The 25,961-nt window shown below is 43.4% G+C and overlaps 1 protein-coding gene across 1 annotated transcript in view; it reads left to right on the forward strand.

The window, feature by feature from the left end:
• The window catches only part of LOC117506024 (multidrug resistance-associated protein 1-like), a gene marked incomplete at its 5' end in the record, with an annotated part of 109,594 nt that overhangs the window by 47,300 nt on the left and 36,333 nt on the right, over positions 1–25,961 (forward strand). Inside the window, one exon of the mRNA XM_034165563.1 lies at positions 22,237–22,368. Coding sequence (XP_034021454.1) covers positions 22,237–22,368 — 132 coding nt within the window. The remainder of the gene's footprint in view (positions 1–22,236; positions 22,369–25,961) is intronic.

The following is a 25,961-nucleotide window of genomic DNA, read 5'->3' on the forward strand; positions in this document are numbered from 1 at the left end:
AATGCACAGAGTTTAAGTTTATTCAAGTGTTCAGCAGAGCAGAATACTTGCACAAACTAAGTCCTCTAGAGAGACTGAATATGTTCCAACCGCGCTCATCTTTTATAGAAAACCCGTGGGCATTGCTCCTCCTCCGATATTTAATTTATTTCATTCTCCAAACATGGTTTTCTAATAGAAGCGACCTTTAGTTCACCTTAAGCAGGCGTAGAGCTAATTATTCCTATATGACAGTTCCCACCATTATGTTCAGATAGATTAATAATTGTTTTTTTAAAAACCATTGCTTTCTATCGGCTGGCGCCACCTGGCATGAAGGTTCATTGCTGTTTCATTGTCATTAACACATTCTTGACACCAACCAGACTAGAGAGTCATGATTTTAATGCATTTCTTTGGCGCCAGCCAGCTCAGCTATCAGGTGGGAAGGTACTTAACTGTCAAAGAGACTAGTGAGGGCACAGTCCGAGAGATTAATGAGGGCACTTGATAGCTCAAATGGAATCCACTTTAACAGTTCAGATGGAGGACACTTGATAGTTCAAAAATCTTGCCTCTACAAACCATTTTACTGAAAAAAGTCTGAAGGACCTAAATGGCATGGTGAGGAGCTTCCAGGCATGTGATAGGCAAATAACGAAAAATGCTTAAAAAGGCGGGGCCCCCAGAAGCTTTAGGGTTTTATCCATACTAATGCTCCCTTGAAGCATTTACTCAAAAAAAAAAAAAAAAAAAAAAAAAAGTCTGAAGGACCTAAATGATATGGTGAGCTGCTGAAGAGCTTCGCTCGGTCATGTCCGCAACATATGCTTATTAATAGAATATTGAGCATGAATGTTCAAAAACATTGCTGACTTTCTTTTTGGCATTTTAACATCAAACAAGGAATAAATTTTGGGGCATTTTGGTGTGTGTTGAAACAAACTCCAGTTGTAATATTGTGTAAGATAAGTCAGTGAAAGCCAACACAAAAAGAAGGAGTGAATGCAGCTGATACCAGATGTTGGTCCCCCTGGGAGATGGTGGTGGTTTGTTTCTCTTGGGGAACACTCAAACTCCAGAGGCCTGGGAGTTTGAGGGTTCTGGGCCTTATCTTAATTGTTGCTACGACATCTCAACAGAGACATCAGACGTTGCACCTGGAATTTGTTAGCACTACTTGTCCAGTTTCTAGTACCACTTTACCTTCCACATCATGTCCAGTTCTTCCCTCAGCCCCAGTACTTCTCGATCTTCTCATGTTCTTTCTTTCTGGTGTTGTTCTTACTTGGAATTGCTACATCGATCACAACTGTCATTTTCTGCCCCTTGTCAACCACCATTAGGTCTGGTTGGTTGATCAGCACCTGGTTGTCTGTATGGAAATTGATGTCCCACAGCACCTTATTTCTGCTCCTCTCAACCACCTTTGGTGGAGTGCCTTTTGTGGACTTTGGTGCTTCCAGTCCACATTATTGCCACATAGTGAGGCAGATATGTAACAAAAATTACCTAAGATGTTCATATCTGGCAGAAAGTATGTAAATTTGCATACAAACGGTTTGAAGTATGCTGATTTCAAATTTTGCCGGATCCAAGCACTTTTTCCAAGGGACCACTTGTAAAATGAGAATTAAAGATGGGTGCCAACGTTATTGGTTCAATAATTTTCATTCTCCAATCTTTGACACCTCATCACTTTTAAATGTCAGTAGGACAGTTGGGCAGTAGGAGTCAGGATAGCTCAGTGGTTAGAGTGTCAGTTTGGGGGTCAAAACCAGGCTGCAGCAGTCAGTTTGATTTTCTACTTTGGGCTTCCTTTGAATTATGACCATGGTATTGAGGTCACCTGTACTCCTGGAGTGGTCCACAGGCTGTGGATGTCTGGGGCCCTAAACCCCCAGGCACAAAACAAACCCTGGAATTGTCTTTAAAAGAGCAGAGCATTGTGCCTGGAAGTCAAGGTCTCTTAAAAATTCATTTTCTCAATTTTCAGGTGGCTGTTCCTATGTGAAAGGCTTGTTAAAGAGTCTGTTTCAGGTTGTTGATAATGCAATAATATTTTCAAAGGCAATGGAAGCTTTGGATAACAATAGGCCTGACGCTCTTCATTCTAATCATTTCTTAACTTATGTTCATTTTTCAGGACCTGTGGTGATGGTATCTGGTGGAGGCGAAATGTGGAGTAGAACTGAATTATGAACAGAACCAATGTTTGAATCATTCAAGTAAACATCATCAACTATTGCAAAGCCAACAGACTGGACCCTATGCGCTCGTTGACAGGAATGTTCCCGAAAATGAACCCTTAAGAGATGCACTTAGGGCCAACAATCAGTCAAGTCAAGAAGTGTATGAGACTCTTGCTCAGAACCTCAAGGTAATGATTTAAGTGCTTTACCTTTCAGCATAAATCTTTCACGACTAGATGATGGTTAGGGTATATCACAAACTCTAGCTACACATCAGTGGCGGATGCTGGTCTTTCAAGGAGGGGAAGCTCAATTTCGGCCTACATCATAAAATGTGTCGGTTTATTTATACGTAAATTCTACCCCCCGTTCCTTTTCAAGAAAATGATCTGTGACCCTGTTGTACCAACAAGGCGTCTTTTCCAGGGACTTGACTAGTGTCCTCTCTATGGCCAGCAGAGCTCGGCTGCTTAAACGGCCTTGGCCCGTGGTGTTGCGGGTGTAAGACTTGAGCCGCTTTAAACAGGAGAAGCTCCTCTCTACACCTGCAGATGTAGCTCCAATCGTTGCCACTAATGACAATAGTTTGTACACCTGAGGCATTGCACTGTCCAACTCCATGTCTTTCAGAAACAGCAAGAAATCACATAGCTTTCCCCTGTTGCCCTGCAAGTCCTGGTTTGAATATAGGACTTGAAGTTCAGACCTCAGTCTCCCTGAATCAAAGAACTGGCCAAAACTTTTCAGGACACTCTGAAATGCCTCCTCTGGAAACACTTGTCTCATCTCATCAAATTTTCCTGGATTGACCAATTCCAAGAAGCGCAGACTTTCCAAATTTGCAAAACGCCGAGGTAGCTGCTCTGTGAGATTGTCTAGGATGGCCATGTACAGATTTCTGTAGCGCTCCTTGGGATCCTGTAGTTGTGACAGACGGCGTTTTCTCATGGGCTCAGTTTGTGGGTCTGATGTGAGATCTGCTGCTTTGACATAAACAGCTTGGAAAGCCCCCTCTGACCTCTTCTCTTTGATAAAAGCAAGAAGAGACTCAATTCTTTTCTTGCAGTACAGAACATCCATAGCTCTCTGCTGGACAATGTCAAACACCACATCAGTCTGAGAGATGTGTTCATATGTGTACAACATGAACACAAACTCAAAATCCTCCAGTTCATCAGAAGGCCTTTGGCACAGTCTAATGTGTCATCATTGTGTGGCCAGGACAGAGTCATATTTAGCTAATGTTTCCTTAAACTCCCTGTAATTCCCCTTGTTGGATGATTCAACATTCTCATCATGCCCCCTAAATGACAGCTCCTGACGGCCAAGCAAGGAAGTCACATCAATAAGGCGGTTTAGGAAAGCTCTGTTTTGTTTAACTGCTTCATTATGTTTTCCCACTTGAATCCGAGCGCCTTCATTGATTACATGCTCAACCCTGACTCTGCCCAGGCAACTTAACCTTGCACATGCACTCACATGTTCATTGCTTTTTTCATGCCTTTTGTATGCCCTGTCAAAGTTGGACAGATCCCCAAAACCCTCTGTTGACCAGACAACACATCCCTGAGATGGTTTCATCAAGAGGCATGGCCAACAGTACATTTTATTTGTTACAGCACTTCCAGTCAGCCAGCTCACTTTGTCATACCAGGACAGCTGAAAAGACCTGTTACTTTTCCCCACCTTTTGCACCAAATTAATCTGAGGAGTTGATCTGCCCTGCTGTTTAACTCTGTTTTTCTTCGTAAGGAAGACTATCAAATGGCTTTGCCAAAATCCGGTCCACAACCATCAAATTGTCTGCCATTATGTGCAGCTTGCTACCTAGCTAGCTCGCTAGCTGGGACTGGCGTGAGGCTAGTGTGAAGTTTGTCCGCCTGTGAGCGCTTTGTGACGGTGGAGGAGCTCAGCAGCACCCGCTGCTCGGTAGGGACAGAAACTGCGATAGAAGTCAGAAAGAGTGATAGAAGTCAGTCTCCAAACACAAGCAGCTACAAAAAAAAACCCACCAGAAATAGAAGCTCGATTTGTCGCTAGTCGTTTTTAACAAAGAAAATGCCGCTAAGAGGATTAGGAAAGTCTCCAGTTCAACTCAGAACAGAATGAAAATTAAAAAATGCTCCCACGGATGTTTACACCAAAAGATCGCTGATTTTCTCATTTCGCTGTCAATCAAAAAGGGATTCAGCCTCAGACAGATCATCCAATCATCATGCAGAAGCTGAGCGTCCGGGCCAGCCGAGGCCGGCCCACTGCCCCATAGACCCCCAGACACGCTGCGCATCCAATAGGCGGGACAAAGCCCAGCATTTATCCAATGAGTTGTCTCGTTTCGCTGCACTCTTTGCTTCTCTATTGAATTCTGTGGACGCTCAGCGTCCACGCTGTTTAAAGCACTGTGAAGCTGTGGGAATGAGTGAGAGGAAAGCTGCGTTGTTACCAGTGATAAGAAGCTGATTCTGAACAAAAGTTGAGCACGTTGTAGCGCATATTTAGTCAGTGACATGTACACACAACAGTATACAACCCCTGGCAAAAATTATGGAATCACCAGCCTTGGAGGATGTTCATTCAGTTGTTTAATTTTGTAGAAAAGAAGCAGATCACAGACATGACACAAAACTAAAGTCATTTCAAATGGCAACTTTCTGGCTTTAAGAAACACTATAAGAAATCAGGAAAAAAAAAATTGTGGCAGTCAGTAACGGTTACTTTTTTAGACCAAGCAGAGGGAAAAAAATATGGAATCACTCAATTCTGAGGAAAAAATTATGGAATCATGAAAAACAAAAGAACGCTCCAACACATCACTAGTATTTTGTTGCACCACCTCTGGCTTTTATAACAGCTTGCAGTCTCTGAGGCATGGACTTAATGAGTGACAAACAGTACTCTTCATCAATCTGGCTCCAACTTTCTCTGATTGCTGTTGCCAGATCAGCTTTGCAGGTTGGAGCCTTGTCATGGACCATTTTCTTCAACTTCCACCAAAGATTTTCAATTGGATTAAGATCCGGACTATTTGCAGGCCATGACATTGACCCTATGTGTCTTTTTGCAAGGAATGTTTTCACAGTTTTTGCTCTATGGCAAGATGCATTATTATCTTGAAAAATGATTTCATCATCCCCAAACATCCTTTCAATTGATGGGATAAGAAAAGTGTCCAAAATATCAACGTACACTTGTGCATTTATTGATGATGTAATGACAGCCATCTCCCCAGTGCCTTTACCTGACATGCAGCCCCATATCATCAATGACTGTGGAAATTGACATGTTCTCTTCAGGCAGTCATCTTTATAAATCTCATTGGAACGGCACCAAACAAGAGTTCCAGCATCATCACCTTGCCCAATGCAGATTCGAGATTCATCACTGAATATGACTTTCATCCAATCATCCACAGTCCACGATTGCTTTTCCTTAGCCCATTGTAACCTTGTTTTTTTCTGTTTAGGTGTTAATGATGGCTTTCGTTTAGCTTTTCTGTATGTAAATCCCATTTCCTTTAGGCGGTTTCTTACAGTTCGGTCACAGACGTTGACTCAAGTTTCCTCCCAGTCGTTCCTCATTTGTTTTGTTGTTGTGCATTTTCGATTTTTGAGACATATTGGTTTAAGTTTTCTGTCTTGACGCTTTGATGTCTTCCTTGGTCTACCAGTATGTTTGCCTTTAACAACCTTCCCATGTTGTTTGTATTTGGTCCAGAGTTTAGACACAGCTGACTGTGAACAACCAACATCTTTTGCAACATTGCGTGATGATTTACCCTCTTTTAAGAGTTTGATAATCCTCTCCTTTGTTTCAATTGACATCTCTCGTGTTGGAGCCATGATTCATGTCAGTCCACTTGGTGCAACAGCTCTCCAAGGTGTGATCACTCCTTTTTAGATGCAGACTAACGAGCAGATCTGATTTGATGCAGGTGTTAGTTTTGGGGATGAAAATTTACAGGGTGATTCCATAATTTATTCCTCAGAATTGAGTGAGTCCATATTTTTTTCCCTCTGCTTGGTCTAAAAAGTAACCGTTACTGACTGCCACAATTATTTTTCCTGATTTCTTATAGTGTTTCTTAAAGCCAGAAAGTTGCCATTTGAAATGACTTTAGTTTTGTGTCATGTCTGCGATCTGCTTTTTTTCTACAAAATTAAACAACTGAATGAACATCCTCCAAGGCCGGTGATTCCATAATTATTGCCAGGGGTTGTATATTTGATCACTTATTTTTTGACATTTTAGGGGAAGCTGAGCTTCCCTTGCAGTCTTAGAGCAATCGCCTCTGCTACAAATAATGCCAAATGGCACAAAAAGTGTTATGTGCAGGGCAGCTTTTCTCATGTGAGCAGGGCTAAATCCAGGGCAAGAAAGCAAAGTACAGACCTTGGACTTGGTGAACAAACTTACACGCATGTTAAGAAAAGACTCAGAGAAAGTTTTGCTCTTCCACCTGTTGAACAAAGTACTGGTAACATATGTTTCTTTTGTGATAGCATTACCCGAGATGAGGGCGTAGTTCACAGGGCTGCAACAATAAATGTCAATTCCACTGTTTGATTTATGGTGACGGAGTTGAGGGATACAAAACTCCTGGCAAGATTATCTGTTGATGAAATGACAGCATCAGATGCTGTATATCACAAGAAGTCCATGATGGCTCTTCACACATGATGCAGATCATTTGTAGGAAAGAAAGAAGCAGGCAGTCTGAGTGATGATATGCAGCCAGAATCGGTGGCTTTGGCTGAATGATATCCTGTCTGGAAGAAATGGGAGTTGCACTGTGTTCAAGTCAGTTGATCTCATGAAGCTTCATACAGAACGTCTGGCACAACTGGGAGGCAGCACCTCAAAAAGGATCCATTTGACTCACCTGAAAGATAAACTTCTCAGTCAACTTCCACAACTTCAGGCATATAAGCACAATCGCAAAGTTGTGTTTTCATTCAAACAGGACATTGGTGAAACTTTACTGTGTGCTAGTCAAAAAAGCTCAGACAATGGTGCAGTTATTCTCATGAGAGCTGCCCAGATCATGCGCAAAGATATTTTGCAAATGCAATATCAATTCAAAGGATCCTTGGTTGACAAATCATAACTTACCGGCATCGACAGATTTGAAGCAAATGACCCTTGCTGGTACAAACATAAAAAAAAAAACAGATGGAGATCAACAAGGAAGTAAGTGTACTTGTGCAATCCTTAACGCAACTTGTAACATTCAACACTATAAAATGAGGAAGGTAAGAAACTATGGCAGTACGCCACAGTTTGGAATGTGAAACATTACTGCCAGTTTACCTGGGTCTTCTCAAAACGGGATCTCGCTGACATTCTTTTTCATCATGGTCTGACTTTGTCTTGTGATCGCATACTGCAAGTATTCACAGATGGTTATAGAAGTATACAAACATGACAACATTGTGTGTCCAGTGAAGCTCAAATGGGCTGTTCACAACAGGCAACCTTGACATTATAGATCACAACCCATCATCATCATCAGCACAAAGTTCATTTCATGGAACCACAATATCACTGACACATTTCACGCGACAAAGCAGCACCATTTGAAACCGTGGGAGTGTCTGTGAAAGTAAGAAAAAACAGTGACCAAAAACCATAAACACACTTCTCTTAATTTACATTGATGTGCTTCCCACAGTTTTTCCGACTAAAAATCCAATACCAACAAAACACAAAGGTCCCTCCACCACAAGTGAGCCCTACAGGATTCAGGACAAAGGTCGCCGGTCGGTGTCCGTAAATAGCGTTCCTGCGGTCGAACCATTTCCAGCCCTTACAGTCTGACCTACTCCGGTCGTTGTGATCCTGTAATCACTTTTAAGCTTTTTTCAGCTGTTCTCTGCATTGCTGTAATGTCCGGTGAGCCGGGTGCGGCCAAAGACTGGGAGATTTTCTCATTTCGGGTCGCTTCATTCGCTACCTCTCTGTATTCTCTCCTCCGCCACCAAACACAAACGTCTGCAGCTCATCCACAGACCACGGTGTGGTTTTGTGCGAGTAAAAAACAAAAACTCGCCATGAAAGGAAAGAAAAGGACGGTTGCTGTAACACCGCTGTGACTATTTAAAAATGGCGGGTTTTGATTTTCATCTCTGACGGCGCGCTCATGACTCGTCCAGTGACGACATTCTCTGACCAGTCAGTGGCCGGCAGCCTGTTGACGTCACATTTAAGTATCGGCTCAGCTCGCTTGGAATCGCTCCTGAGCAGGTACTAAAAAAAATCACTCGGTACCAGGTACTAACCCTAATGGAAAAGCAAAAAAAACGAGTAGAGTCAAGCCGAGTAGTGCTACTTTTGTGAAGTAGAAAAGCGCCATTAGTGGCTTTGGGTTGTTTGTTTTTTTTACACATATCAAATCAAATCAAAATCAAATCAATTTTATTTATATAGCGCCAAATCACAACAATCAGTTGCCCCAAGGCAACATATCTATTGTTATTCAAACCTTCATCATGTCCCATATTACAGCCTTTGTTTATTTTGTTTCCATTTATGTACCACCCCCCCAAGTCCCTTTATTCAGAGAGTAGCGACATGATGAGCTGGGGGGGGGGTCACGTGACTCATGGTGCCATCTTGGGGCCAAAATAGCATTTGCTGTTAAACTGTCTGCCTGTAAATCCAGCAAATTTATTTATTTATTCACTGAAAATGCCGGATTCCTGTGCGTTTGGAGGCACAAATAGACACAACAAGGGCTTCAAGATGTACAGATTCCCTTCAGATCCGAACAGAAGAAAAATCTGGGAAAATCAAGTCAGCTGTGTGGGATGGAAGCAACTTCATTGTCAAAGTTTTGCGAGGTAAATTTATTGTTCAGTCCCATGTACAGTAAAACTCACCTAAACCCTGAGTGTATAAACTGGATATTCGCAGTCACCGAGCAAAAAAGTCCCAATGTTTTTTTTATTGTTTTCCATGTAATAAACCGCATATAATGGATTTTGTTTAACAGATTTTTCGCTCACATCGGATAAAAAATGTCCCATCTGATCGCAATGTATTTCCATGAAAAACCCCTTGCATGTGGGACCAGAGTCATTTCCCTGATTAAAAGCCTGACCTTTATTTTTTTCATACCGTGCTCAGACACGGACCCGCAGCCTGACGTGCACCTATTAAATTAGACACAGCAAAAGGCTGTGATTTGACACTTTTCTGCTTTCAGTCTTTCCTCTCATATTTTAACAATTTTTACAGTGCACACGCTGATTACAAATGGATCAAATAGGTTTGGCAGAAAGTGCGCAAATTTACAACATGGAGTCAGAAAAAGAGGAAAGTATACAGTTTACCTTTGAATTGGAAGTTGATTAGGGAAAAAAAGCTTGTTGAGGAACAAATTAATCCAGATTAAAGTTTAATCCAGCAACAGAGAACTTTAAAATGGTCACGCACGTCAATGTCATTGCTTGACATGGAGTTACAGCTGCAGAAGCATAAATCAGGATTAAAATTAATTAAATAAATCATCGTAAATTGTAAATTTATGTACGTTTGATCGCTTATATTTATTTTTGTAGTACCTGTACCTGGATGTGTCGCTGTATGTTGTTAAATGATAAAAAAAAATGTTGAAAACATAAAAGGTACGTTCAGTAGTTCAGCACAGTTGGCCCCAAAATGGTGCCGTATTCTCAGTTGTCGCTGCTCTTTATATAAAGGGACTCAAACACCCCCACCACCACCACCAACAACAACTTCAGAACAAATCCCACAGCACAGACTTATCAAATATAGTGGTATTCAGAAAAGTAAAAAAAAAAAGATACATATAATATTCTCAAAAACAAAAAGAGACAGAGAAAAGAAAAGTGAGAATTACAGACAACCAAGGCTTCCTTACAAATTCAGTCATCATTCGGTGGTTAAGGAAGTGTCTTTCAGAATATATTAGATATCCTCAGTCCCACATGATCAAAGAATGGAGTCCATATATCATAAAACATAGCAATTTTACCTTTAGCCCAGGTATTCCATGGGTAGAAGACTGAATATAATCTTCTGAGAGTGTTGGCGGCTTATTTAAGATCCATTTTAACAATATGCTTTTGCGTGTAGCGTATGTTAACATATACAGCAGTTTTCTTCTGTAAGTCCCTTTGATTTGAGTGTGTGGCATTCCTAGAAGAAGACATACCAGTGTAACGGTATATTCCCCCCCCCCCCGGAAAAATTTTCACCTAAATCAAAATCTTTTAGTGTGAAAAACAGTCTATGTGATCAAATGCCTTTTTTGCATCCAGCAATACAATCAACCCCTTAAAGAGTAGGTGACACCAAAAATGTGCAGAAATAACCACTAAAATGATGTTGATATTTAAAAAAATTCAGAATAATAAAAGTTGATAAGTGCACAGGTGAAGGCTAAACAACAGCTGACTGAAGCCTGCGCTCTATTTCAGGCCTCAGCTGCGGCCATATTGTGACGTCATCGGGAGACGGGACCTGCTGATTCAAGCCCAAGTCAATTGTAAACATGGCGGAGATCGAGCTGTTTTTGGATGATTTTTTTTTCTAGTGCCTAGCTTTTGTTTTTTTTCTTTTTTTTTTCGGTCCAGTCTGAAGGTGATTCTGTAAATGTTTGAAGAAGCTGTGGGGGACACAACCTTATCGTTTTTAGCCTTATTTAGATGACAATGAGGGAGACAAAACCTTAACTCAGCCACATGGGGTGTGCAGCCAGTACATTCTGAGTGCCGGTCCCAAGCCCGGATAAATGAGGAGGGTTGCGTCAGGAAGGACATCTGGCGTAAAACAAGCCAACCAACTATGCAGACTAAGAATCAAATTTCCATGCTGGATCGGTTGCAGCCCGAGTTAACAACGTCCACCACCGGTGCTGTTGCCCAACAGGGTGCCGGTGGAAATTGGGCTACTGCCGGGCCAAGACGATGAAGAAGATGAGGAGAACGTTGCCACAAACAGCGGGAGAAGAAGAAAACTAGAAGGGTGGAAATGAGAGTGGGGACTTTGAATGTTGGTAGTATGACTGGTAAAGGAAGAGAGCTGGCTGATATGATGGAGAGGAGAAAGGTAGCCATATTGTGTGTGCAAGAGACCAAGTGGAAGGGAAGTAAGAGCAGGAGCATCAGCGGTGGGTACAAGTTGTTGTACCATGGTGAGGACAGGAAGAGAAATGGTGTTGTGGTCATTTTAAAGGAAGAATATGTTAAAAGTATGTTGGAGGTTAAGCAAGTGTCTGACAGGGTGATGAGTGTGAAGTTGGAAATTGAAGGGGTGATGATGAATATCATCAGTACATATGCCCCACAGGTAAGTTGTGAGATGAAGGAGAAAGATGATTTCTGGAGTGTGTTAGATGAGGTGGTGGAGAGTGTGACCAAGCATGAAAGAGTGGTGATAGGAGGGCAATTCTACGGTAATGGAATTACAATCTGAGCTAATCTGTAGTGGTTAGATGCAGTATGTCCAAATTTTGCTGCTGTTGTAATTCCGTTACCCTAGAATTGCCCAGGAGCGGACTTCAATGGGCATGTTGGTGAAGGGAACAGAGGTGATGCTGATGAATAAAGAAAATGAGTGAGAGAAAAGGCTGGATGATGTGGTGAGAGTAAATCAGGAAGTACAAGAGATTTGTAAGGAAGAAGTGAGGGCTGCTATGAAGAGGATGAAGAGTGGAAAGGCAGTTGGTCCAGATGACATTCCAGTGGAGGCATGGAAGTGTCTAGGAGAGATGGCAGTAGAGTTTCTAACCAGATTTTTAAATTAAATCTTGGAAAGTGAGAGAATGCCTGAGGAGTGGAGACGAAGTGTGCTGGTTCCTATTTTCAAGAACAAGGGTGATATGCAGAGCTGCAGTAATTACAGAGGCATAAAGCAGATCAGCCACAGCATGAAGTTATGGGAAAGAGTAGTAGAAGCTAGGCTTAGAAAACAGGTGATGATCTGTGAGCAGCAATATGGTTTCATACCGATTAAGAGCACTACAGATGCAATGTTTGCTCTGAGAATACTGTTGGAGAAGTACAGAGAAGGACAGAAAGAGTTACATTGTGTGTTTGTGGACTTAGAAAAAGCTTATGATAGGGTGCCAAGAGAAGAGCTGTGGTATTGTATGAGGAAGTCTGGAATGGCAGAGAAGTATGTTAGGGTAGTGCAGGACATGTACAAGAATAGTATGACAGCGGTGAGATGCGCATTCGGAATGACACTCATTCAAGGTGGAGGTGGGATTACACCAAGGATCAGCTCTGAGTCCTTTCTTGTTTGCAGTGGTGATGGACAAGTTGATGGATGAGATCAGACAGGAGTCCCCATGGACTATAATGTTTGCAGATGACATTATGATCTGTAGTGAGAGTAGAGAGCAAGTTGAGTCTAGTCTGGAGAGGTGGAGATATGCTTTGGAGAGAAGAGGAATGAAAGTCAGTAGAAGCAAGACTGAGTACATGTGTGTGAATGAGAGGGAGCCCAGTGGAATATTGCAGTTACAAGGAGTAGAAGTGGTGAAAGTAGATGAGTTTAAATATTTGGGGTAAACTGTTCAAAGTAATGGAGAGTGTGGTAGAAGAGAGTGCAGGCAGGGTGGAGTGGGTGGAGAAAGGTGGTAGGAGTGATTTGTGACCGAAGAATATCAGCAAGAGTGAAGGGGAAAGTTTGCAAGACAGTAGTGAGACCAGCTATGTTGTACGGTTTAGAAACGGGGACACTAACAAAAAGACAGGAGGCAGATCTGAAGATGTTGAGATTCTCTTTGGGAGTGACAAGAATGGACAAGATTAGGAATGAACATATCAGAGGGACAGCTCAGGTGGGATGGTTTGGAGACAAAGTCAGAGAGGCGAGATTGAGATGGTTTGGACATGTGCAGAGGAGGGACCCAGGGTATATAGGGAGAAGGATGCTGAGGATGGAGCTACCAGGCAGGAGGAGAAGATTGAGGACAAAGAGGAGGTTCATGGATGTGCTGAGGGAGGACATGCAGGTGGTTGGTGTGACAGAGGAAGATACAGAGGACAGAGTGAGATGGAAATGATTGATCTGATGTGGTGACCCCTAACGGGAACAGCCGAAAGACAAAGAAGAAGATATCTTTTTATTTCTATCACTCTCTTCTCTCTTCTAGTTTCTGTCGTATCACTGCACCTGTCGTGCAGCCTATTTCTCGTTTTTCTCTTTGTCTGTTATGCCCACCCAATCCATCGCATTGGGTTTAAACGCCTCAACCTTCTCACGCACTTACATTAATCTTATATGTCAGCCAGTTTACAACTTATTTAAGCACTCCCAGCTCGCTTGTAACACCCAGCTTACTCTCGCCGCTCTCCCATGAGCTATCACACATCAATTCCAAATCCTTTTTCACAAAAGCTATTAATACAAATCCCTGTACGTCTTTGTCTTGACCTCTGTCACCCCTTTACTCCGTGGCCGAAAGATAAAGAAGAAGAGGGAGACAAAACCTTGGAGGAAAACCTTCAGCCTGGCAACAGTGACGATATTGGCAAAGATCAGAACACAGAATGGTGATTTTATATATATATATATATATATATATATATATATATGTGTGTGTGTGTGTGTGTGTGTACGTGTGTGTGTACAAGTATATGTGTATATATATGTATATGTATATACAACCCCTGGCAAAAATTATGGAATCACCGGCCTCGGAGGATGTTCATTCAGTTGTTTAATTTTGTAGAAAAAAAGCAGATCACAGACATGACACAAAACTGAAGTAATTTCAAATGGCAACTTTCTGGCTTTAAGAAACACTATAAGAAATCAGGAAAAAAAAAATTGTGGCAGCAGTAACGGTTACTTTTTTAGACCAAGGAGAGGGAAAAAAAATGGAATCACTCAATTCTGAGGAAAAAATTATGGAATCATGAAAAACAAAAGAATGCTCCAACACATCACTAGTATTTTGTTGCACCACCTCTGGCTTTTATAACAGCTTGCAGTCTCTGAGACATGGACTTAATGAGTGACAAACAGTACTCTTCATCAATCTGGCTCTAACTTTCTCTGATTGCTGTTGCCAGATCAGCTTTGCAGGTTGGAGCCTTGTCATGGACCATTTTCTTCAACTTCCACCAAAGATTTTCAATTGGATTAAGATCCGGACTATTTGCAGGTCATGACATTGACCCTATGTGTCTTTTTGCAAGGACTGTTTTCACAGTTTTTGCTCTATGGCAAGATACATTATCATCTTGAAAAATGATTTCATCATCCCCAAACATCCTTTCAATTGATTGGATAAGAATAGTGTCCAAAATATCAACGTAAACTTGTGCATTTATTGATGATGTAATGACAGCCATCTCCCCAGTGCCTTTACCTGACATGCAGCCCCATATCATCAATGACTGTGGAAATTTACATGTTCTCTTCAGGCAGTCATCTTTATAAATCTCATTGGAACGGCACCAAACAAAAGTTCCAGCATCATCACCTTGCCCAATGCAGATTCGAGATTCATCACTGAATATGACTTTCATCCAGTCATCCACAGTCCACGATTGCTTTTCCTTAGCCCATTGTAACCTTGTTTTTTTCTGTTTAGGTGTTAATGATGGCTTTCGTTTAGCTTTTCTGTATGTAAATCCCATTTCCTTTAAGCGGTTTCCTACAGTTCGGTCACAGACGTTGACTCCGGTTTCCTCCCATTCGTTCCTCATTTGTTTTGTTGTTGTGCATTTTCGATTTTTGAGAAATATTGGTTTAAGTTTTCTGTCTTGACGCTTTGATGTCTTCCTTAGTCTACCAGTATGTTTGCCTTTAACAACCTTCCCATGTTGTTTGTATTTGGTCCAGAGTTTAGACACAGCTGACTGTGAACAACCAACATCTTTTGCAACATTGCGTGATGATTTACTCTCTTTTAAGAGTTTGATAATCCTCTCCTTTGTTTCAATTGACATCTCTCGTGTTGGAGCCATGATTCGTGTCAGTCCACTTGGTGCAACAGCTCTCCAAGGTGTGATCACTCCTTTTTAGATGCAGACTAACGAGCAGATCTGATTTGATGCAGGTGTTAGTTTTGGGGATGAAAATTTACAGGGTGATTCCATATTTTATTCCTCAGAACTGAGTGATTCCATATTTTTTTTTCCCTCTGCTTGGTCTAAAAAAGTAACCGTTACTGACTGCCACAATTATTTTTCCTTGATTTCTCATAGTGTTTCTTAAAGCCAGAAAGTTGCCATTTGAAATGACTTTAGTTTTGTGTCATGTCTGTGATCTGCTTTTTTTTTCTACAAAATTAAACTGAATGAACATTCTCCGAGGCCGGTGATTCCATAATTATTGACAGGGGTTGTATATGTGTATATGTGTATGTATGTATATGTAATTATGTGTACGAGGTCTATTAGAAAAGTATCCGACCTTATTATTTTTTTCAAAAACCATATGGATTTGAATCACATGTGATTGCGTCAGACAAGCATGAACCCTGGTGCGCATGCGTGAGTTTTTCCACGCCTGTCGGTTGCGTCATTCGCCTGTGAGCAGGCTTTGAGTGAGGAGTGGTCCAGCCCCCTCGTCAGATTTTCATTGTCAGGACAGAAACTGTTACAGATTGGCAGCTGGAAACCATTCGAAAAATTTATCTGGCTTTCGGTGAAAATGTTACGGGCTTCACAGAGAATAAGGAGTGTTACTGTCGCTTTAAGGATGGCCCCCAGCGGCTGTGGGGCGCGCCGCGCTCCGAAGCCGCCATCGACAGGCTTAACGACTATTTCATTTCTGAACGGATGGCTGTCTGGATCCGTGACCATCGTGTGCCATTTCTCTGGTTATCACAAGAGCTGGACATCAACCATTTTCCAGCAGATTTCACTTTTAACAAGAGATTTTGTCATGGAAAGCCGAGTGGAGGCTTCGCGCGTCACGATGGATTCGCTACTGGAGCGAGACAAAACCACCTCCGTTTTGGTCTCACAGGACGGCTTTGAGATGGGGTTCAGACAGCTGTTGGTGGTTTTTCCATCGAGTGATTATTCGAGAAATTGTGGATGTGCCTGGACATGCCAGAACATGTCCCGTGAGGCTTCATCATGGCGTTGCTGTGCACCATGCAGCACCGCCGCGACGCGTGGAATTCCTCCGCACGTCTGTCTCAATGTGTCGAAAAATTGCTGATGTCCACGTCTTTTCACAATTCCTGTGCTAGTCAGACGACGTCCCGGATAAAACACAGCGTCCAGTTTGGAAATGAACGGCACATTCCACTGTTACAGGAGTTTTTGTCATGGAAAGAGGAGCGGAGGCTTGTGAGTACTGGAATGATCTCCCGGTGCCAATAAAACAGTCAGATTCTGTAGAGACATTCAAGTCCAGACTTAAGATGCACTTATTTTCCCTTTTGTATGGCTAGCATACTAGCATAATATGGCATACTGGTGTATGTAATACAGGCTATGCTTTTTACCATTTTAAATTCATAGGAAACAGAGCGTGCCACAGCCTCAGCTTTATCTAAATTCTGGGTCTTTTAGTGAATCTTAGGGTTAGTGGCCAGCGATCACCTTAGTATTTCTTCCATTTTTCTTATTGCTTAATGTTGACAAATTATACTGTATTTGTTGTATTTCTGATGCCTGATTCTGTTTTTTTCTCTCTGTTTGAGGTGCGGCTCCATCTAGAGATGGGTGTGGTGTCTGTTTCTGCAACTCTCCTGTCCTGTGCGCCAGCAACATTTCATGTATATCCATCCATCCATCCATTTTCTTCCGCTTTATCTGGAGTCGGGTCGCGGGGGCAGCAGCTCAAGCAAAGCCGCCCAGACCTCCCGATCCACACACACCTCCCCCAGCTCCTCCTGGGGAACCCCAAGGCATTCCCAAGCCAGCCGAGAGATGTAGTCCCTCCAGTGTGTCCTGGGTCTTCCCCGGGGCCTTCTCCCAATGGGACGTGCCCGGAACACCTCTCCAGCGAGGCGTCCAGGGGGCATCCAGAAAAGATGCCCGAGCCACCTCAACTGACTACTTTCGACGTGGAGGAGCAGCGGGAGTCGAGCTCCTCCCGAGTGTCCGACCTCCTGACCCTATCTCTAAGGGAGCGCCCAGCCACCCTGCGGAGGAAACTCATCTCGGCTGCTTGTACTCGCGATCTCGTTCTTTCGGTCATGAGCCAAATCTCATGACCGTTGGTGAGGATCGGAACGTAGATCGATTGGTAAATCGAGAGCTTTGCCCCCCTACTCAGGTCTCTCTTCACCACGACGGTCCGATACAGCGACCGCATCACTGCAGATGCTGCACCGATCCGTCTATCGATCTCACACTCCATCCGTCCCTCACTCGTGAACAAGACCCCGAGATACTTAAACTCCTCCACTTGAGGCAAGGACACTCCACCGACCTGAAGAGGGCAAAACACCTTTTTCCGGTCGAGAACCATGGCCTCGGATTTGGAGGTGCTGATTTTCATCCCGGATGCTTCACACTCGGCTGCAAACCACCCCAGTGCATGCTGAAGGTCCTGATTTGACGAAGCCAACAGAACCACATCATCCGCAAACAGCAGAGACGAGATTCTGTGGTTCCCAAACCAGACCCCCTCTACACCCTGGCTGCGCCTAGAAATTCTGTCCATAAAAATAATGAACAGAACCGGTGACAAAGGGCAGCCCTGGCGGAGGCCAACTTGCACTGGAAACAGGTTTGACTTACTACCGGCAGTGTGAACCAAGCTCCTGCTGCGGTCGTACAGGGACCGGATAGCAAAGGACCCCGTACTCCCGGAGCACTCCCCACAGGGTGCCCTGAGGGACATGGTCGAACGCCTTCTCCAGATCCACAGATCACATGTGGACTGGTTGGGCGAACTCCCATGAACCCTCGAGCACCCGATGGAGCGTGTAGAGCTAGGTCCAGTGTGCCACGACAAGAACGAAAACCATACTGCTCCTCCTAAATCTGAGGTTCGACCATCGGTCGCATTCTCCTCTCCAGTACTCTGGAATAGACCTTACCGGGGAGGCTGAGGAGTGTGATTCCCCCTATAGTTGGAACACACCCTCCGGTCCCGCTTCTTAAGCAGAGGGACCACCACCCCGGTCTGCCAATCCAGAGGCACTGTCCCCGATCCCCACGCTATGTTGCAGAGGCGTGTCAGCCAAGACAGTCCCATAACATCCAGAGACTTAAGGTACTCAGGACGGATTTCATCCACCCCAGGAGCCTTGCCACCGAGGAGCTTTCCAACCACCTCGGTGACTTCGGCCTGGGTAATGGATGAGTCCGCCTCTGAGTCCCCAGTCTCTGCTTCCTCTTCGGAAGACGTGACGATGGGATTGAGGAGATCCTCGAAGTACTCCTTCCACCGCCCGACAACATCTCCAGTCAGGGTCAACAGCTCCCCACCCGCACTGTAAACAGTGCTGGTGGAGAGCTGCTTCCGCCTCCTGAGGCGTCGGACGGTTTGCCAGAATCTCTTCGAGGCCGACCGATAGTCCTCCTCCATAGCCTCCCCGAACTCCTCCCAGACCCGAGTTTTTGCCTCTGCCACCGCACGGGCTGCGGCACGCTTGGCCTGCCGGTACCTATCAGCTGCCTCTGGGGTCACACCTACCAACAAAGATAAGTAGGACTCCTTCTTCAGTTTGACGGCATCCCTTACTTCCGGTGTCCACCACCGGGTTCAGGGATTGCCGCCACGACAGGCACCAGAGACCTTGCGACCACAGCTACGAGCGGCCACATCGACAATGGAGGTGGAGAACATGGTCCACTCGGACTCCATGTCTCCAACCTCCCCCGGGATCTGGGAGAAGCTCTCCCGGAGGTGGGAGTTGCAGGCCTTGCTGACAGAGGGTTCCACCAGTTGTTCCCAGCAGACCCTCATGATACGTTTGGGCCTGCCAGGTCTGACCGGCTTCCTCCTCTCCCAGCGGATCCAACTCACCACCAGGTGGTGATCGGTCGACACCTCTGCCCCTCTGTTCGCTCGAGTGAGACACATGGCCAAAGGTCAGATGATACAACTACACAGTCAATCATCGACCTCCGGCTCAGGGTGTCCTGGTGCCACGTGCACTTATGGACACCCTTGTGCTTGAACATGGTGTTTGTGATGGACCAACTGTGACTAGCACAGAAGTCCAACAACTGAGCACCACTCGGGTTCAGATCGGGGAGGCCGTGCTTCCCGATCACCCCACTCCAGGTCTCACTGTCGCTACCTACGTGGGCGTTGAAATCCCCCAGGAGAACAATGGAGTCTCCAGTCGGAGCGCTATCTAGTACCCCTCCCAGGGACTCCAGGAAGGTCGGGTACTCTGCACTGCTGCTTGGCCCGTAGGCCGAGACAATGGTGAGAGACCTGTCCCCGCCCCGAAGGCGTAGGGACGTGACCCTCTTGTTCACCGGAGTGAACTCCAACACATGGCGACTGAGCTGGGGAGCAATAAGCAATGCGACCCCAGCTCTCTTGTTCACCGGAGTGAACTCCAACACATGGCGACTGAGCTGGGGAGCAATAAGCAATGTGACCCCAGCTCTCCGCCTCTCCCCGTGGGTAACACCAGAAAAATGAAGCGTCCAGCCCCTCTCCAGGAGTTGGGTACCAGAGCCCAAGCTGTGCGTGGAGCCCGACTATCTCTAGTCGGTATCTCTCAACCTCCCGCACAAGCTTAGACTCCTTCCTCCCTAGCGAGGTGACATTCCACGTCCCAACAGCCAGGGGCTGTGAGCATGGACCGGGCCGCCGGGCCACCCGCCCTCGACCACTACCCAGTCCTCTCTGCACCCGACCCCCATGGCCCCCTCTGCAGGTGGTGAACCCACAGGAGGGCGGGCCCATGTCGCTCTTTCGGGCTGAGCCCGGCCGGGCCCCGTGGGCTAAGGCCCAACCACCAGGCGCTCGCGCACGAGCCCCAACCCCAGGCCTGGCTCCAGGGTGGGGCCCCGGCTCCGCCATACCGGGCGACATCTTGGTCCTTGATTTTTTACTGGTCATGGAGGTTCTGAACTTCTAAATTTCATGTATATTTGTTTTGTAAATTGTTTTGTAAATTGTGTCGGTAGCATGGCCCAAGCAGAGGGTCACTCCTTTGAGTCTGGTCTGCTTGAGATTTCTTCCTCAAATTATCAGAGGGTGTTTTTTTTCTTACCACTGTCACCTGTGTTCTTGCTCTGGGGTTGGTAAGGTTAGACATTACTTGTGTGTAGCGCCTTGAGGCAACTTTGTTGTGATTTGGTGCCATATAAATGGAAATAAATTGAAAATTAAATTGAAATAAATTCTTGTTGCTGGCTAAATTGCCGCTGTGCCACCCAAGACACCATCTTGTTTTGACCATCTTGGATGGGTGGTTGGAGAGCTGTCTTGTCTGTGATGGCATAGTGGATCGTTTGTTTGCCATTGACTTTATTGTTGGACATATTGGGATTTTCCAGTTGCTACACAAATAAATTGCTCCTGTGACATCCAACCATCATCTTGGAATTGGAAGTTGGCGTACTGCAGGATAGTGTGTATAGGATGGCACACTGGAGTATGTTCTTCAAGTACAATCTGACAAGAGCTAGCTCCATATTTGAATATCGAATATCGAACCCGGTGCCAACTTCACACTGGTTCCACAGTAAGACACTTCCGCGTTTTCATGTTTATGTGATTAAATAAATGTTTCAGTCATAAAAGAAAATAACATTCATCAACAGAACTGATTGTTTTACACAAATGAGTGTAACTTGATGTTTAATGACATCACGTTCAACAATGTCATGATAATAATAAGAAATTTCATTTCTAATGCACCTTTCATTAATAAAAATGTCAAACTGCTACAAATAAAACTAATAAATAAGTGCTAATAAAATAAAACCAAGTATAAAGAAGAGAATAAAAACAGAAAATCTTAAGATAAAACAGTCAGCAGAATAGAATAAAACCAATATAAAATAATAAAATAGAATTTAAAAGAACAGGTATGTCTCAAGGCTTTTTTTTAAAAGCTTCCACAGTCTGTGGAGCCTTCTGATGGTCAGGGAGGGAGTTCCAAATATGAGGGACAGCTGAACAGAAGGCCTTGTCTCACATGGTATGAAGCTTGGTGTGAGGGGGACTGAGAAGATTAGTGTTGTATGAACGGAGGGAACCAGAGGATGTGTGGGGAGTGAGGAGGTCTTTGAGGTATGTGGGGGCATTGCCATGGATGCATTGGGTATTATTGAGTATCGTGTAATGTGCTCCTGTTTACGTACTATCATCAGAATTCTAGCTGCACTGTTTTGAATGCATTGGAGCCTCTGAAGGTTGTTTTTCCAGAGATCCCAAAGAGCAGGGAGTTACAGTAGTCAAGCCTAGAGGAGACAAAGGCATGGAGAAGTTTTTCAGCATCAGTGATGATTTAATATTGCAGTGAGTGTAGTTTCAAGTTGCTGAAATGGTTTGGTTTTTGCAGCCCATGGAAGATGAAAGATTTTCTCTCTGTCTGCTGTTGCCATTTTTCTCCTGAGGTTACAGGCTACATGTGGAGGTCTGTGGATATTTGTATAGAACAGGAGCCGTGGTTTGTGTGTGATTTTGGTCATTCGTGACTGTCACAGATCAGAATGTGCCTATGTGTACACACGCCTGTGAATGTGGCAGAGGTGTAGCAGAGAGCCGTCATGTCAGTCTTTCAAAAACAGCCAACAGCAGGCAAGAAGAATGGTCCAAAAACAGGGACGTTCTGCCTGAGGGTGAACCAAATGAGTAATGTGCAAACGGAGCGAGTTCAGTCACTGATAATGTTCATACCAAAATTTTTTGGAGATGATTGGCAAAGATAGCAGTCCAGGATGGCAGCAAAGATCTATAATGCGGAGTTAAAAAACATTGACAAGAACGCTCAAGTTGGTGTTGGACAAAAAAAAAAAAAAAATACAGAATATTTTACCAGAACAATAAAGCAGAACTGGAACCAGAACCTGACCCCGAACCTGACACTAGGTAGCATGACTGCTTTCAAACCCAAGTCTACATATGGTCTGACCAGCTCCTCATCCATGGAGCACCACGAAAATGTTCATGTGTTTGTTAAATCCACTCTTGTTTGTTCATCTTCCAGGATGATGTTGAATGGCTACAGGCGCCCCCTGGAGGAGAAGGACCTGTGGTCTTTGAACTCTGAAGACTGTTCCCAGAGAGTCGTTCCACAGCTGGTACAGCGCTGGACCACAGAGTGTCAGAAGGCCAAAAGGTTTGCACAGCAGAGGACACGCCGCGCTGCCCTCAGACAGGCGTAGCTCATGGGATGTCCTCTCTGTCTGTCTGACTGTGGACACAGTTATTCAAATAGAAAAAAGTGGGTTTTGATGAAGGTGGTGGTTATATTTTGAGACAGACACAGGTCTGATTCAAAATCTTGCTGTTATGTCTTTCTTTACCTGTGAGATAAAGGCCTCATCCACAGAACTTTCCTAATATGATCTTTTGTCTCCTCAAAATGTTTCATAAACAAGGTACTGTTTAAAGAAATACTGTATCTGCGTACACAAGAAAACGCTCAAACTGTCTGAAAATTCTTTGTATGCCAGGCCTGTATGTGGTGCTGGAACACTTCCACAGAAAACGGAGTAAACGTGTGGAAGAGCTAATCATTGTAGCAGCAGAAGCTAAAGCTACACTACAAAGTGGCACACTAATAATAATAATAATACTGGTAATAGTAATAATAATGATAACTAGAAGCACTCAGAGAGTGCAAACCTCCGCCAAGGCCATGGGGTCACTGACGCCATAACATCTACACGCCGTGGAATCATTGAACCATAAAATTCTAACAATGATGTTTGCTCAGTAGTAAAAAAGTTTCATCTGCTGTGACTGGATAGCATGTATCCTTAGCGCTTAGCATCACAGTTTATTGCAACTTGCACCTTTCCCAGAAGCTACTGTCATCTGAGCACTGATATTGATATTGCATGTGCTTATAGACAAAAACAAATGAGACAAAATTCAATTTATTATTCAACTAAACTGCAAATATATTAATTTTTTAACATTTATGAAACACTTCTCTAAACAAGGCCATAGGGTCACTGACCCTAAAGAGATTCCCTCCTTGGCACAGTGTTCTATTTCTTTTTGTCTCTTTCTCTAAAATTGTATATAATAATCATTAGATTATTAATATATAAACAGAAATAAATGTAATAAATATTACAATTTGAAAACAAATGCACCCGAACGTGATGACAGCTGCAACTGCTTAATGCTAACTTTTAACATTGAAAATGCCATAGACATGCTAACACGTCGGGATCCAGATCATGATCCGGATCACCATTAAAATGTAATCACTTGTTCCTCTTGTCATTTCCAACCACTCCACAAAATTTCATCAAAATCCGTTCAAAACTTTTTGAGTTATCCTGCTGACAAACAAACAAACAAACAAACGCGACCGAAAACATAACCTCCTTGGCGGAGGTAATAAAAATGTATCTTTATTCAGGATGGTCCACATAAATCCAGAGGTGCAGGAGAACATCTACAGACAGGGTTCCTATACAGTATGGGAAAGTATGGAATCTGATTTTAGTCATTTTCAGGCCTGGACAAGTCTGGAAAAAGGAAATTAGAGCATGAAGACATATTTGTGGTTCCAGACTTTTGCCACTACATTGTACATTAAAATGTTGCCTAAAATTCAGAGAAAATGTTTGGATCTGAAGAATATGTTGTTGTATTTAGAAAAGTGAAGCCGTGCAGCAATATGATCTGGTTCTGTATTGAATCAGTTTAGGCTGTCTCGTGTGTTTACATAGGTCTCCAATAGAGTGTTTTCATTGATGTTAGTATTATGACTGGGGGGAGGTGATGGTCTAGTGGTTAAGGTGTTGGACTTGAGACCAGAAGATCCTCAGTTCAAATCCTAGCCTAACTAGAAAATCACTAAGGGCCCTTGGGCAAGGTCTTTAATCCCCTATTGCTCCCAGTGTGTAGTGAGTATCTTGTATAGCAGCACCCTGACATTGGGGTGAATGTGAGGCATTATTGTAAAGTGCTTTGAGCTTCTGATGCAGATGGAAAAGCGCTATATAAATGCAGTCCATTTACCATTTATGTGTGTGACCCAGATATTTGCCCATCTCGGAGATGGCAGAAGCACACATTCTACTCTCTGACGGCAAATGTTTGCAAAAATGTAACACTTTGGGACGGTCGTGAGATCTAGAGATGGACGAAGCAGTGAAGCACAGTCGCAATATGAGATGAAGATGAAATTAATTGGTGAAGATGTATACGAGATGTGCGTGATCGGAGAGAGAGTTCACTGCCTCGTGTTATGTACTTGGGCATTGTGACTTTATTTATTTTTCTTCAGCTAGCCCCCCCATGCATCCGAGGATTTGGAAAATCTACAAAAGCTTGGATGCATGTAACCAGTCTCAGAGTTTGTGCTTACACTGTCGTGACTCTAAATCAACAAGGTTGGACAGAACATGTAAAATTTACCATGTCCCTGGTCGCAGAATCGGCACCACTCCCGCGACACACAAATGAACATGTCTCGGGAGGGACGCCCCACACTTTCAAAACATTCAAAAACTGGTTTTTAAAATAATGTTGTCACCATTTCATTTGATTCTCTTTGCTGTGGTCAGCTCTTTTCTGCAGGAGGCGGGGTCAACCTGCTGTGTGTTTGAGCATAGATCTGAAAGGCCACTAGTGTGGACAATTTAGAACAGCAAACCAGCCTGCATCCTGCTATCCACAAACTTTGGAAGAATAAAGGGAATTGGTTAAATTGCTTTTTTCTTCTAAACTAGGTACCTAAAAGCCAAACCACATCAAACCAGGTTTGTGTTTAATCACTGTGTGTTGAAGAAGACAACACCACTTGTTACATTACATGACATTAAGGTAAGTGTACCCATTAAGCCCACTTTCAACTTTGATGTCAATTTACAAAAAAAGGAAAATATATATTTTGCCATCCATTACTTCATCCAATCAAATGGTTTGTTGCTTCTATGACATTTTTTATTGCATACAAATCACATTTTCTGTTGTTGGGTTTCGCTCCACCCCAGAGTACACAGTCTCTGGACCCCTGACTAGAAGACAACCAAAAATGTTTTTGTTTTGGGACCTGTCAGGTTTCATTCATTTTCAGCAAATTTCAGCCACAGCTTTGGTAAGTACATTAATATTATGTCAAATAAGAGATAAATGTACTAATTTTGATTTATAGATAAATAGTATTTTACCAACTTATTCTATTTCCCTTCAAAAGAAAATATGAGTTTTATGAGCGAGCAAACAGCTGATCTCATGCAAACACACGTAGCCCTGTTAATGCTACTCTGCCACAAGAACTAAGGTTGTCAGCTACAAATATTAAGCATTTTGTTATTCATTTAACATTGATGTTTAGATAAATGCATCATAAATTGTTCTGTGGAGCTGATTAATTTCATAAATTAACTTTTTTTTTACAGTTGGCTTAAATGGTACATCCTGTCAAAATGCATGCAAACTACAGGGAGCACATGCGAAATATTCAATGACAAAAACTTTAGATTTCTGAATGTATGCACTGTAGTAACTGCTGTAATGTTTGATGTAAACTATATTTAGGCTCCATGCAGCATGAGCATATCTTACAAATTTGTGTTTTTCAATAGAGAATTTCCTCTACAAGTTAAATACATTTTTCTGTTCAAAAGTGTTTAAAAGTAACAGTTCACTATGTGACTTTAAATTACTGATCTACTTTACTAGATAGAGAGAGAGATAGATAAAATGTAAATTTTAATATGTAAATATAAATTAATCTTTTTAAAG

The sequence above is a fragment of the Thalassophryne amazonica genome, unplaced genomic scaffold (genome assembly GCF_902500255.1).
Source record: "Thalassophryne amazonica unplaced genomic scaffold, fThaAma1.1, whole genome shotgun sequence".
NCBI classification, from domain to species: domain Eukaryota; kingdom Metazoa; phylum Chordata; class Actinopteri; order Batrachoidiformes; family Batrachoididae; genus Thalassophryne; species Thalassophryne amazonica.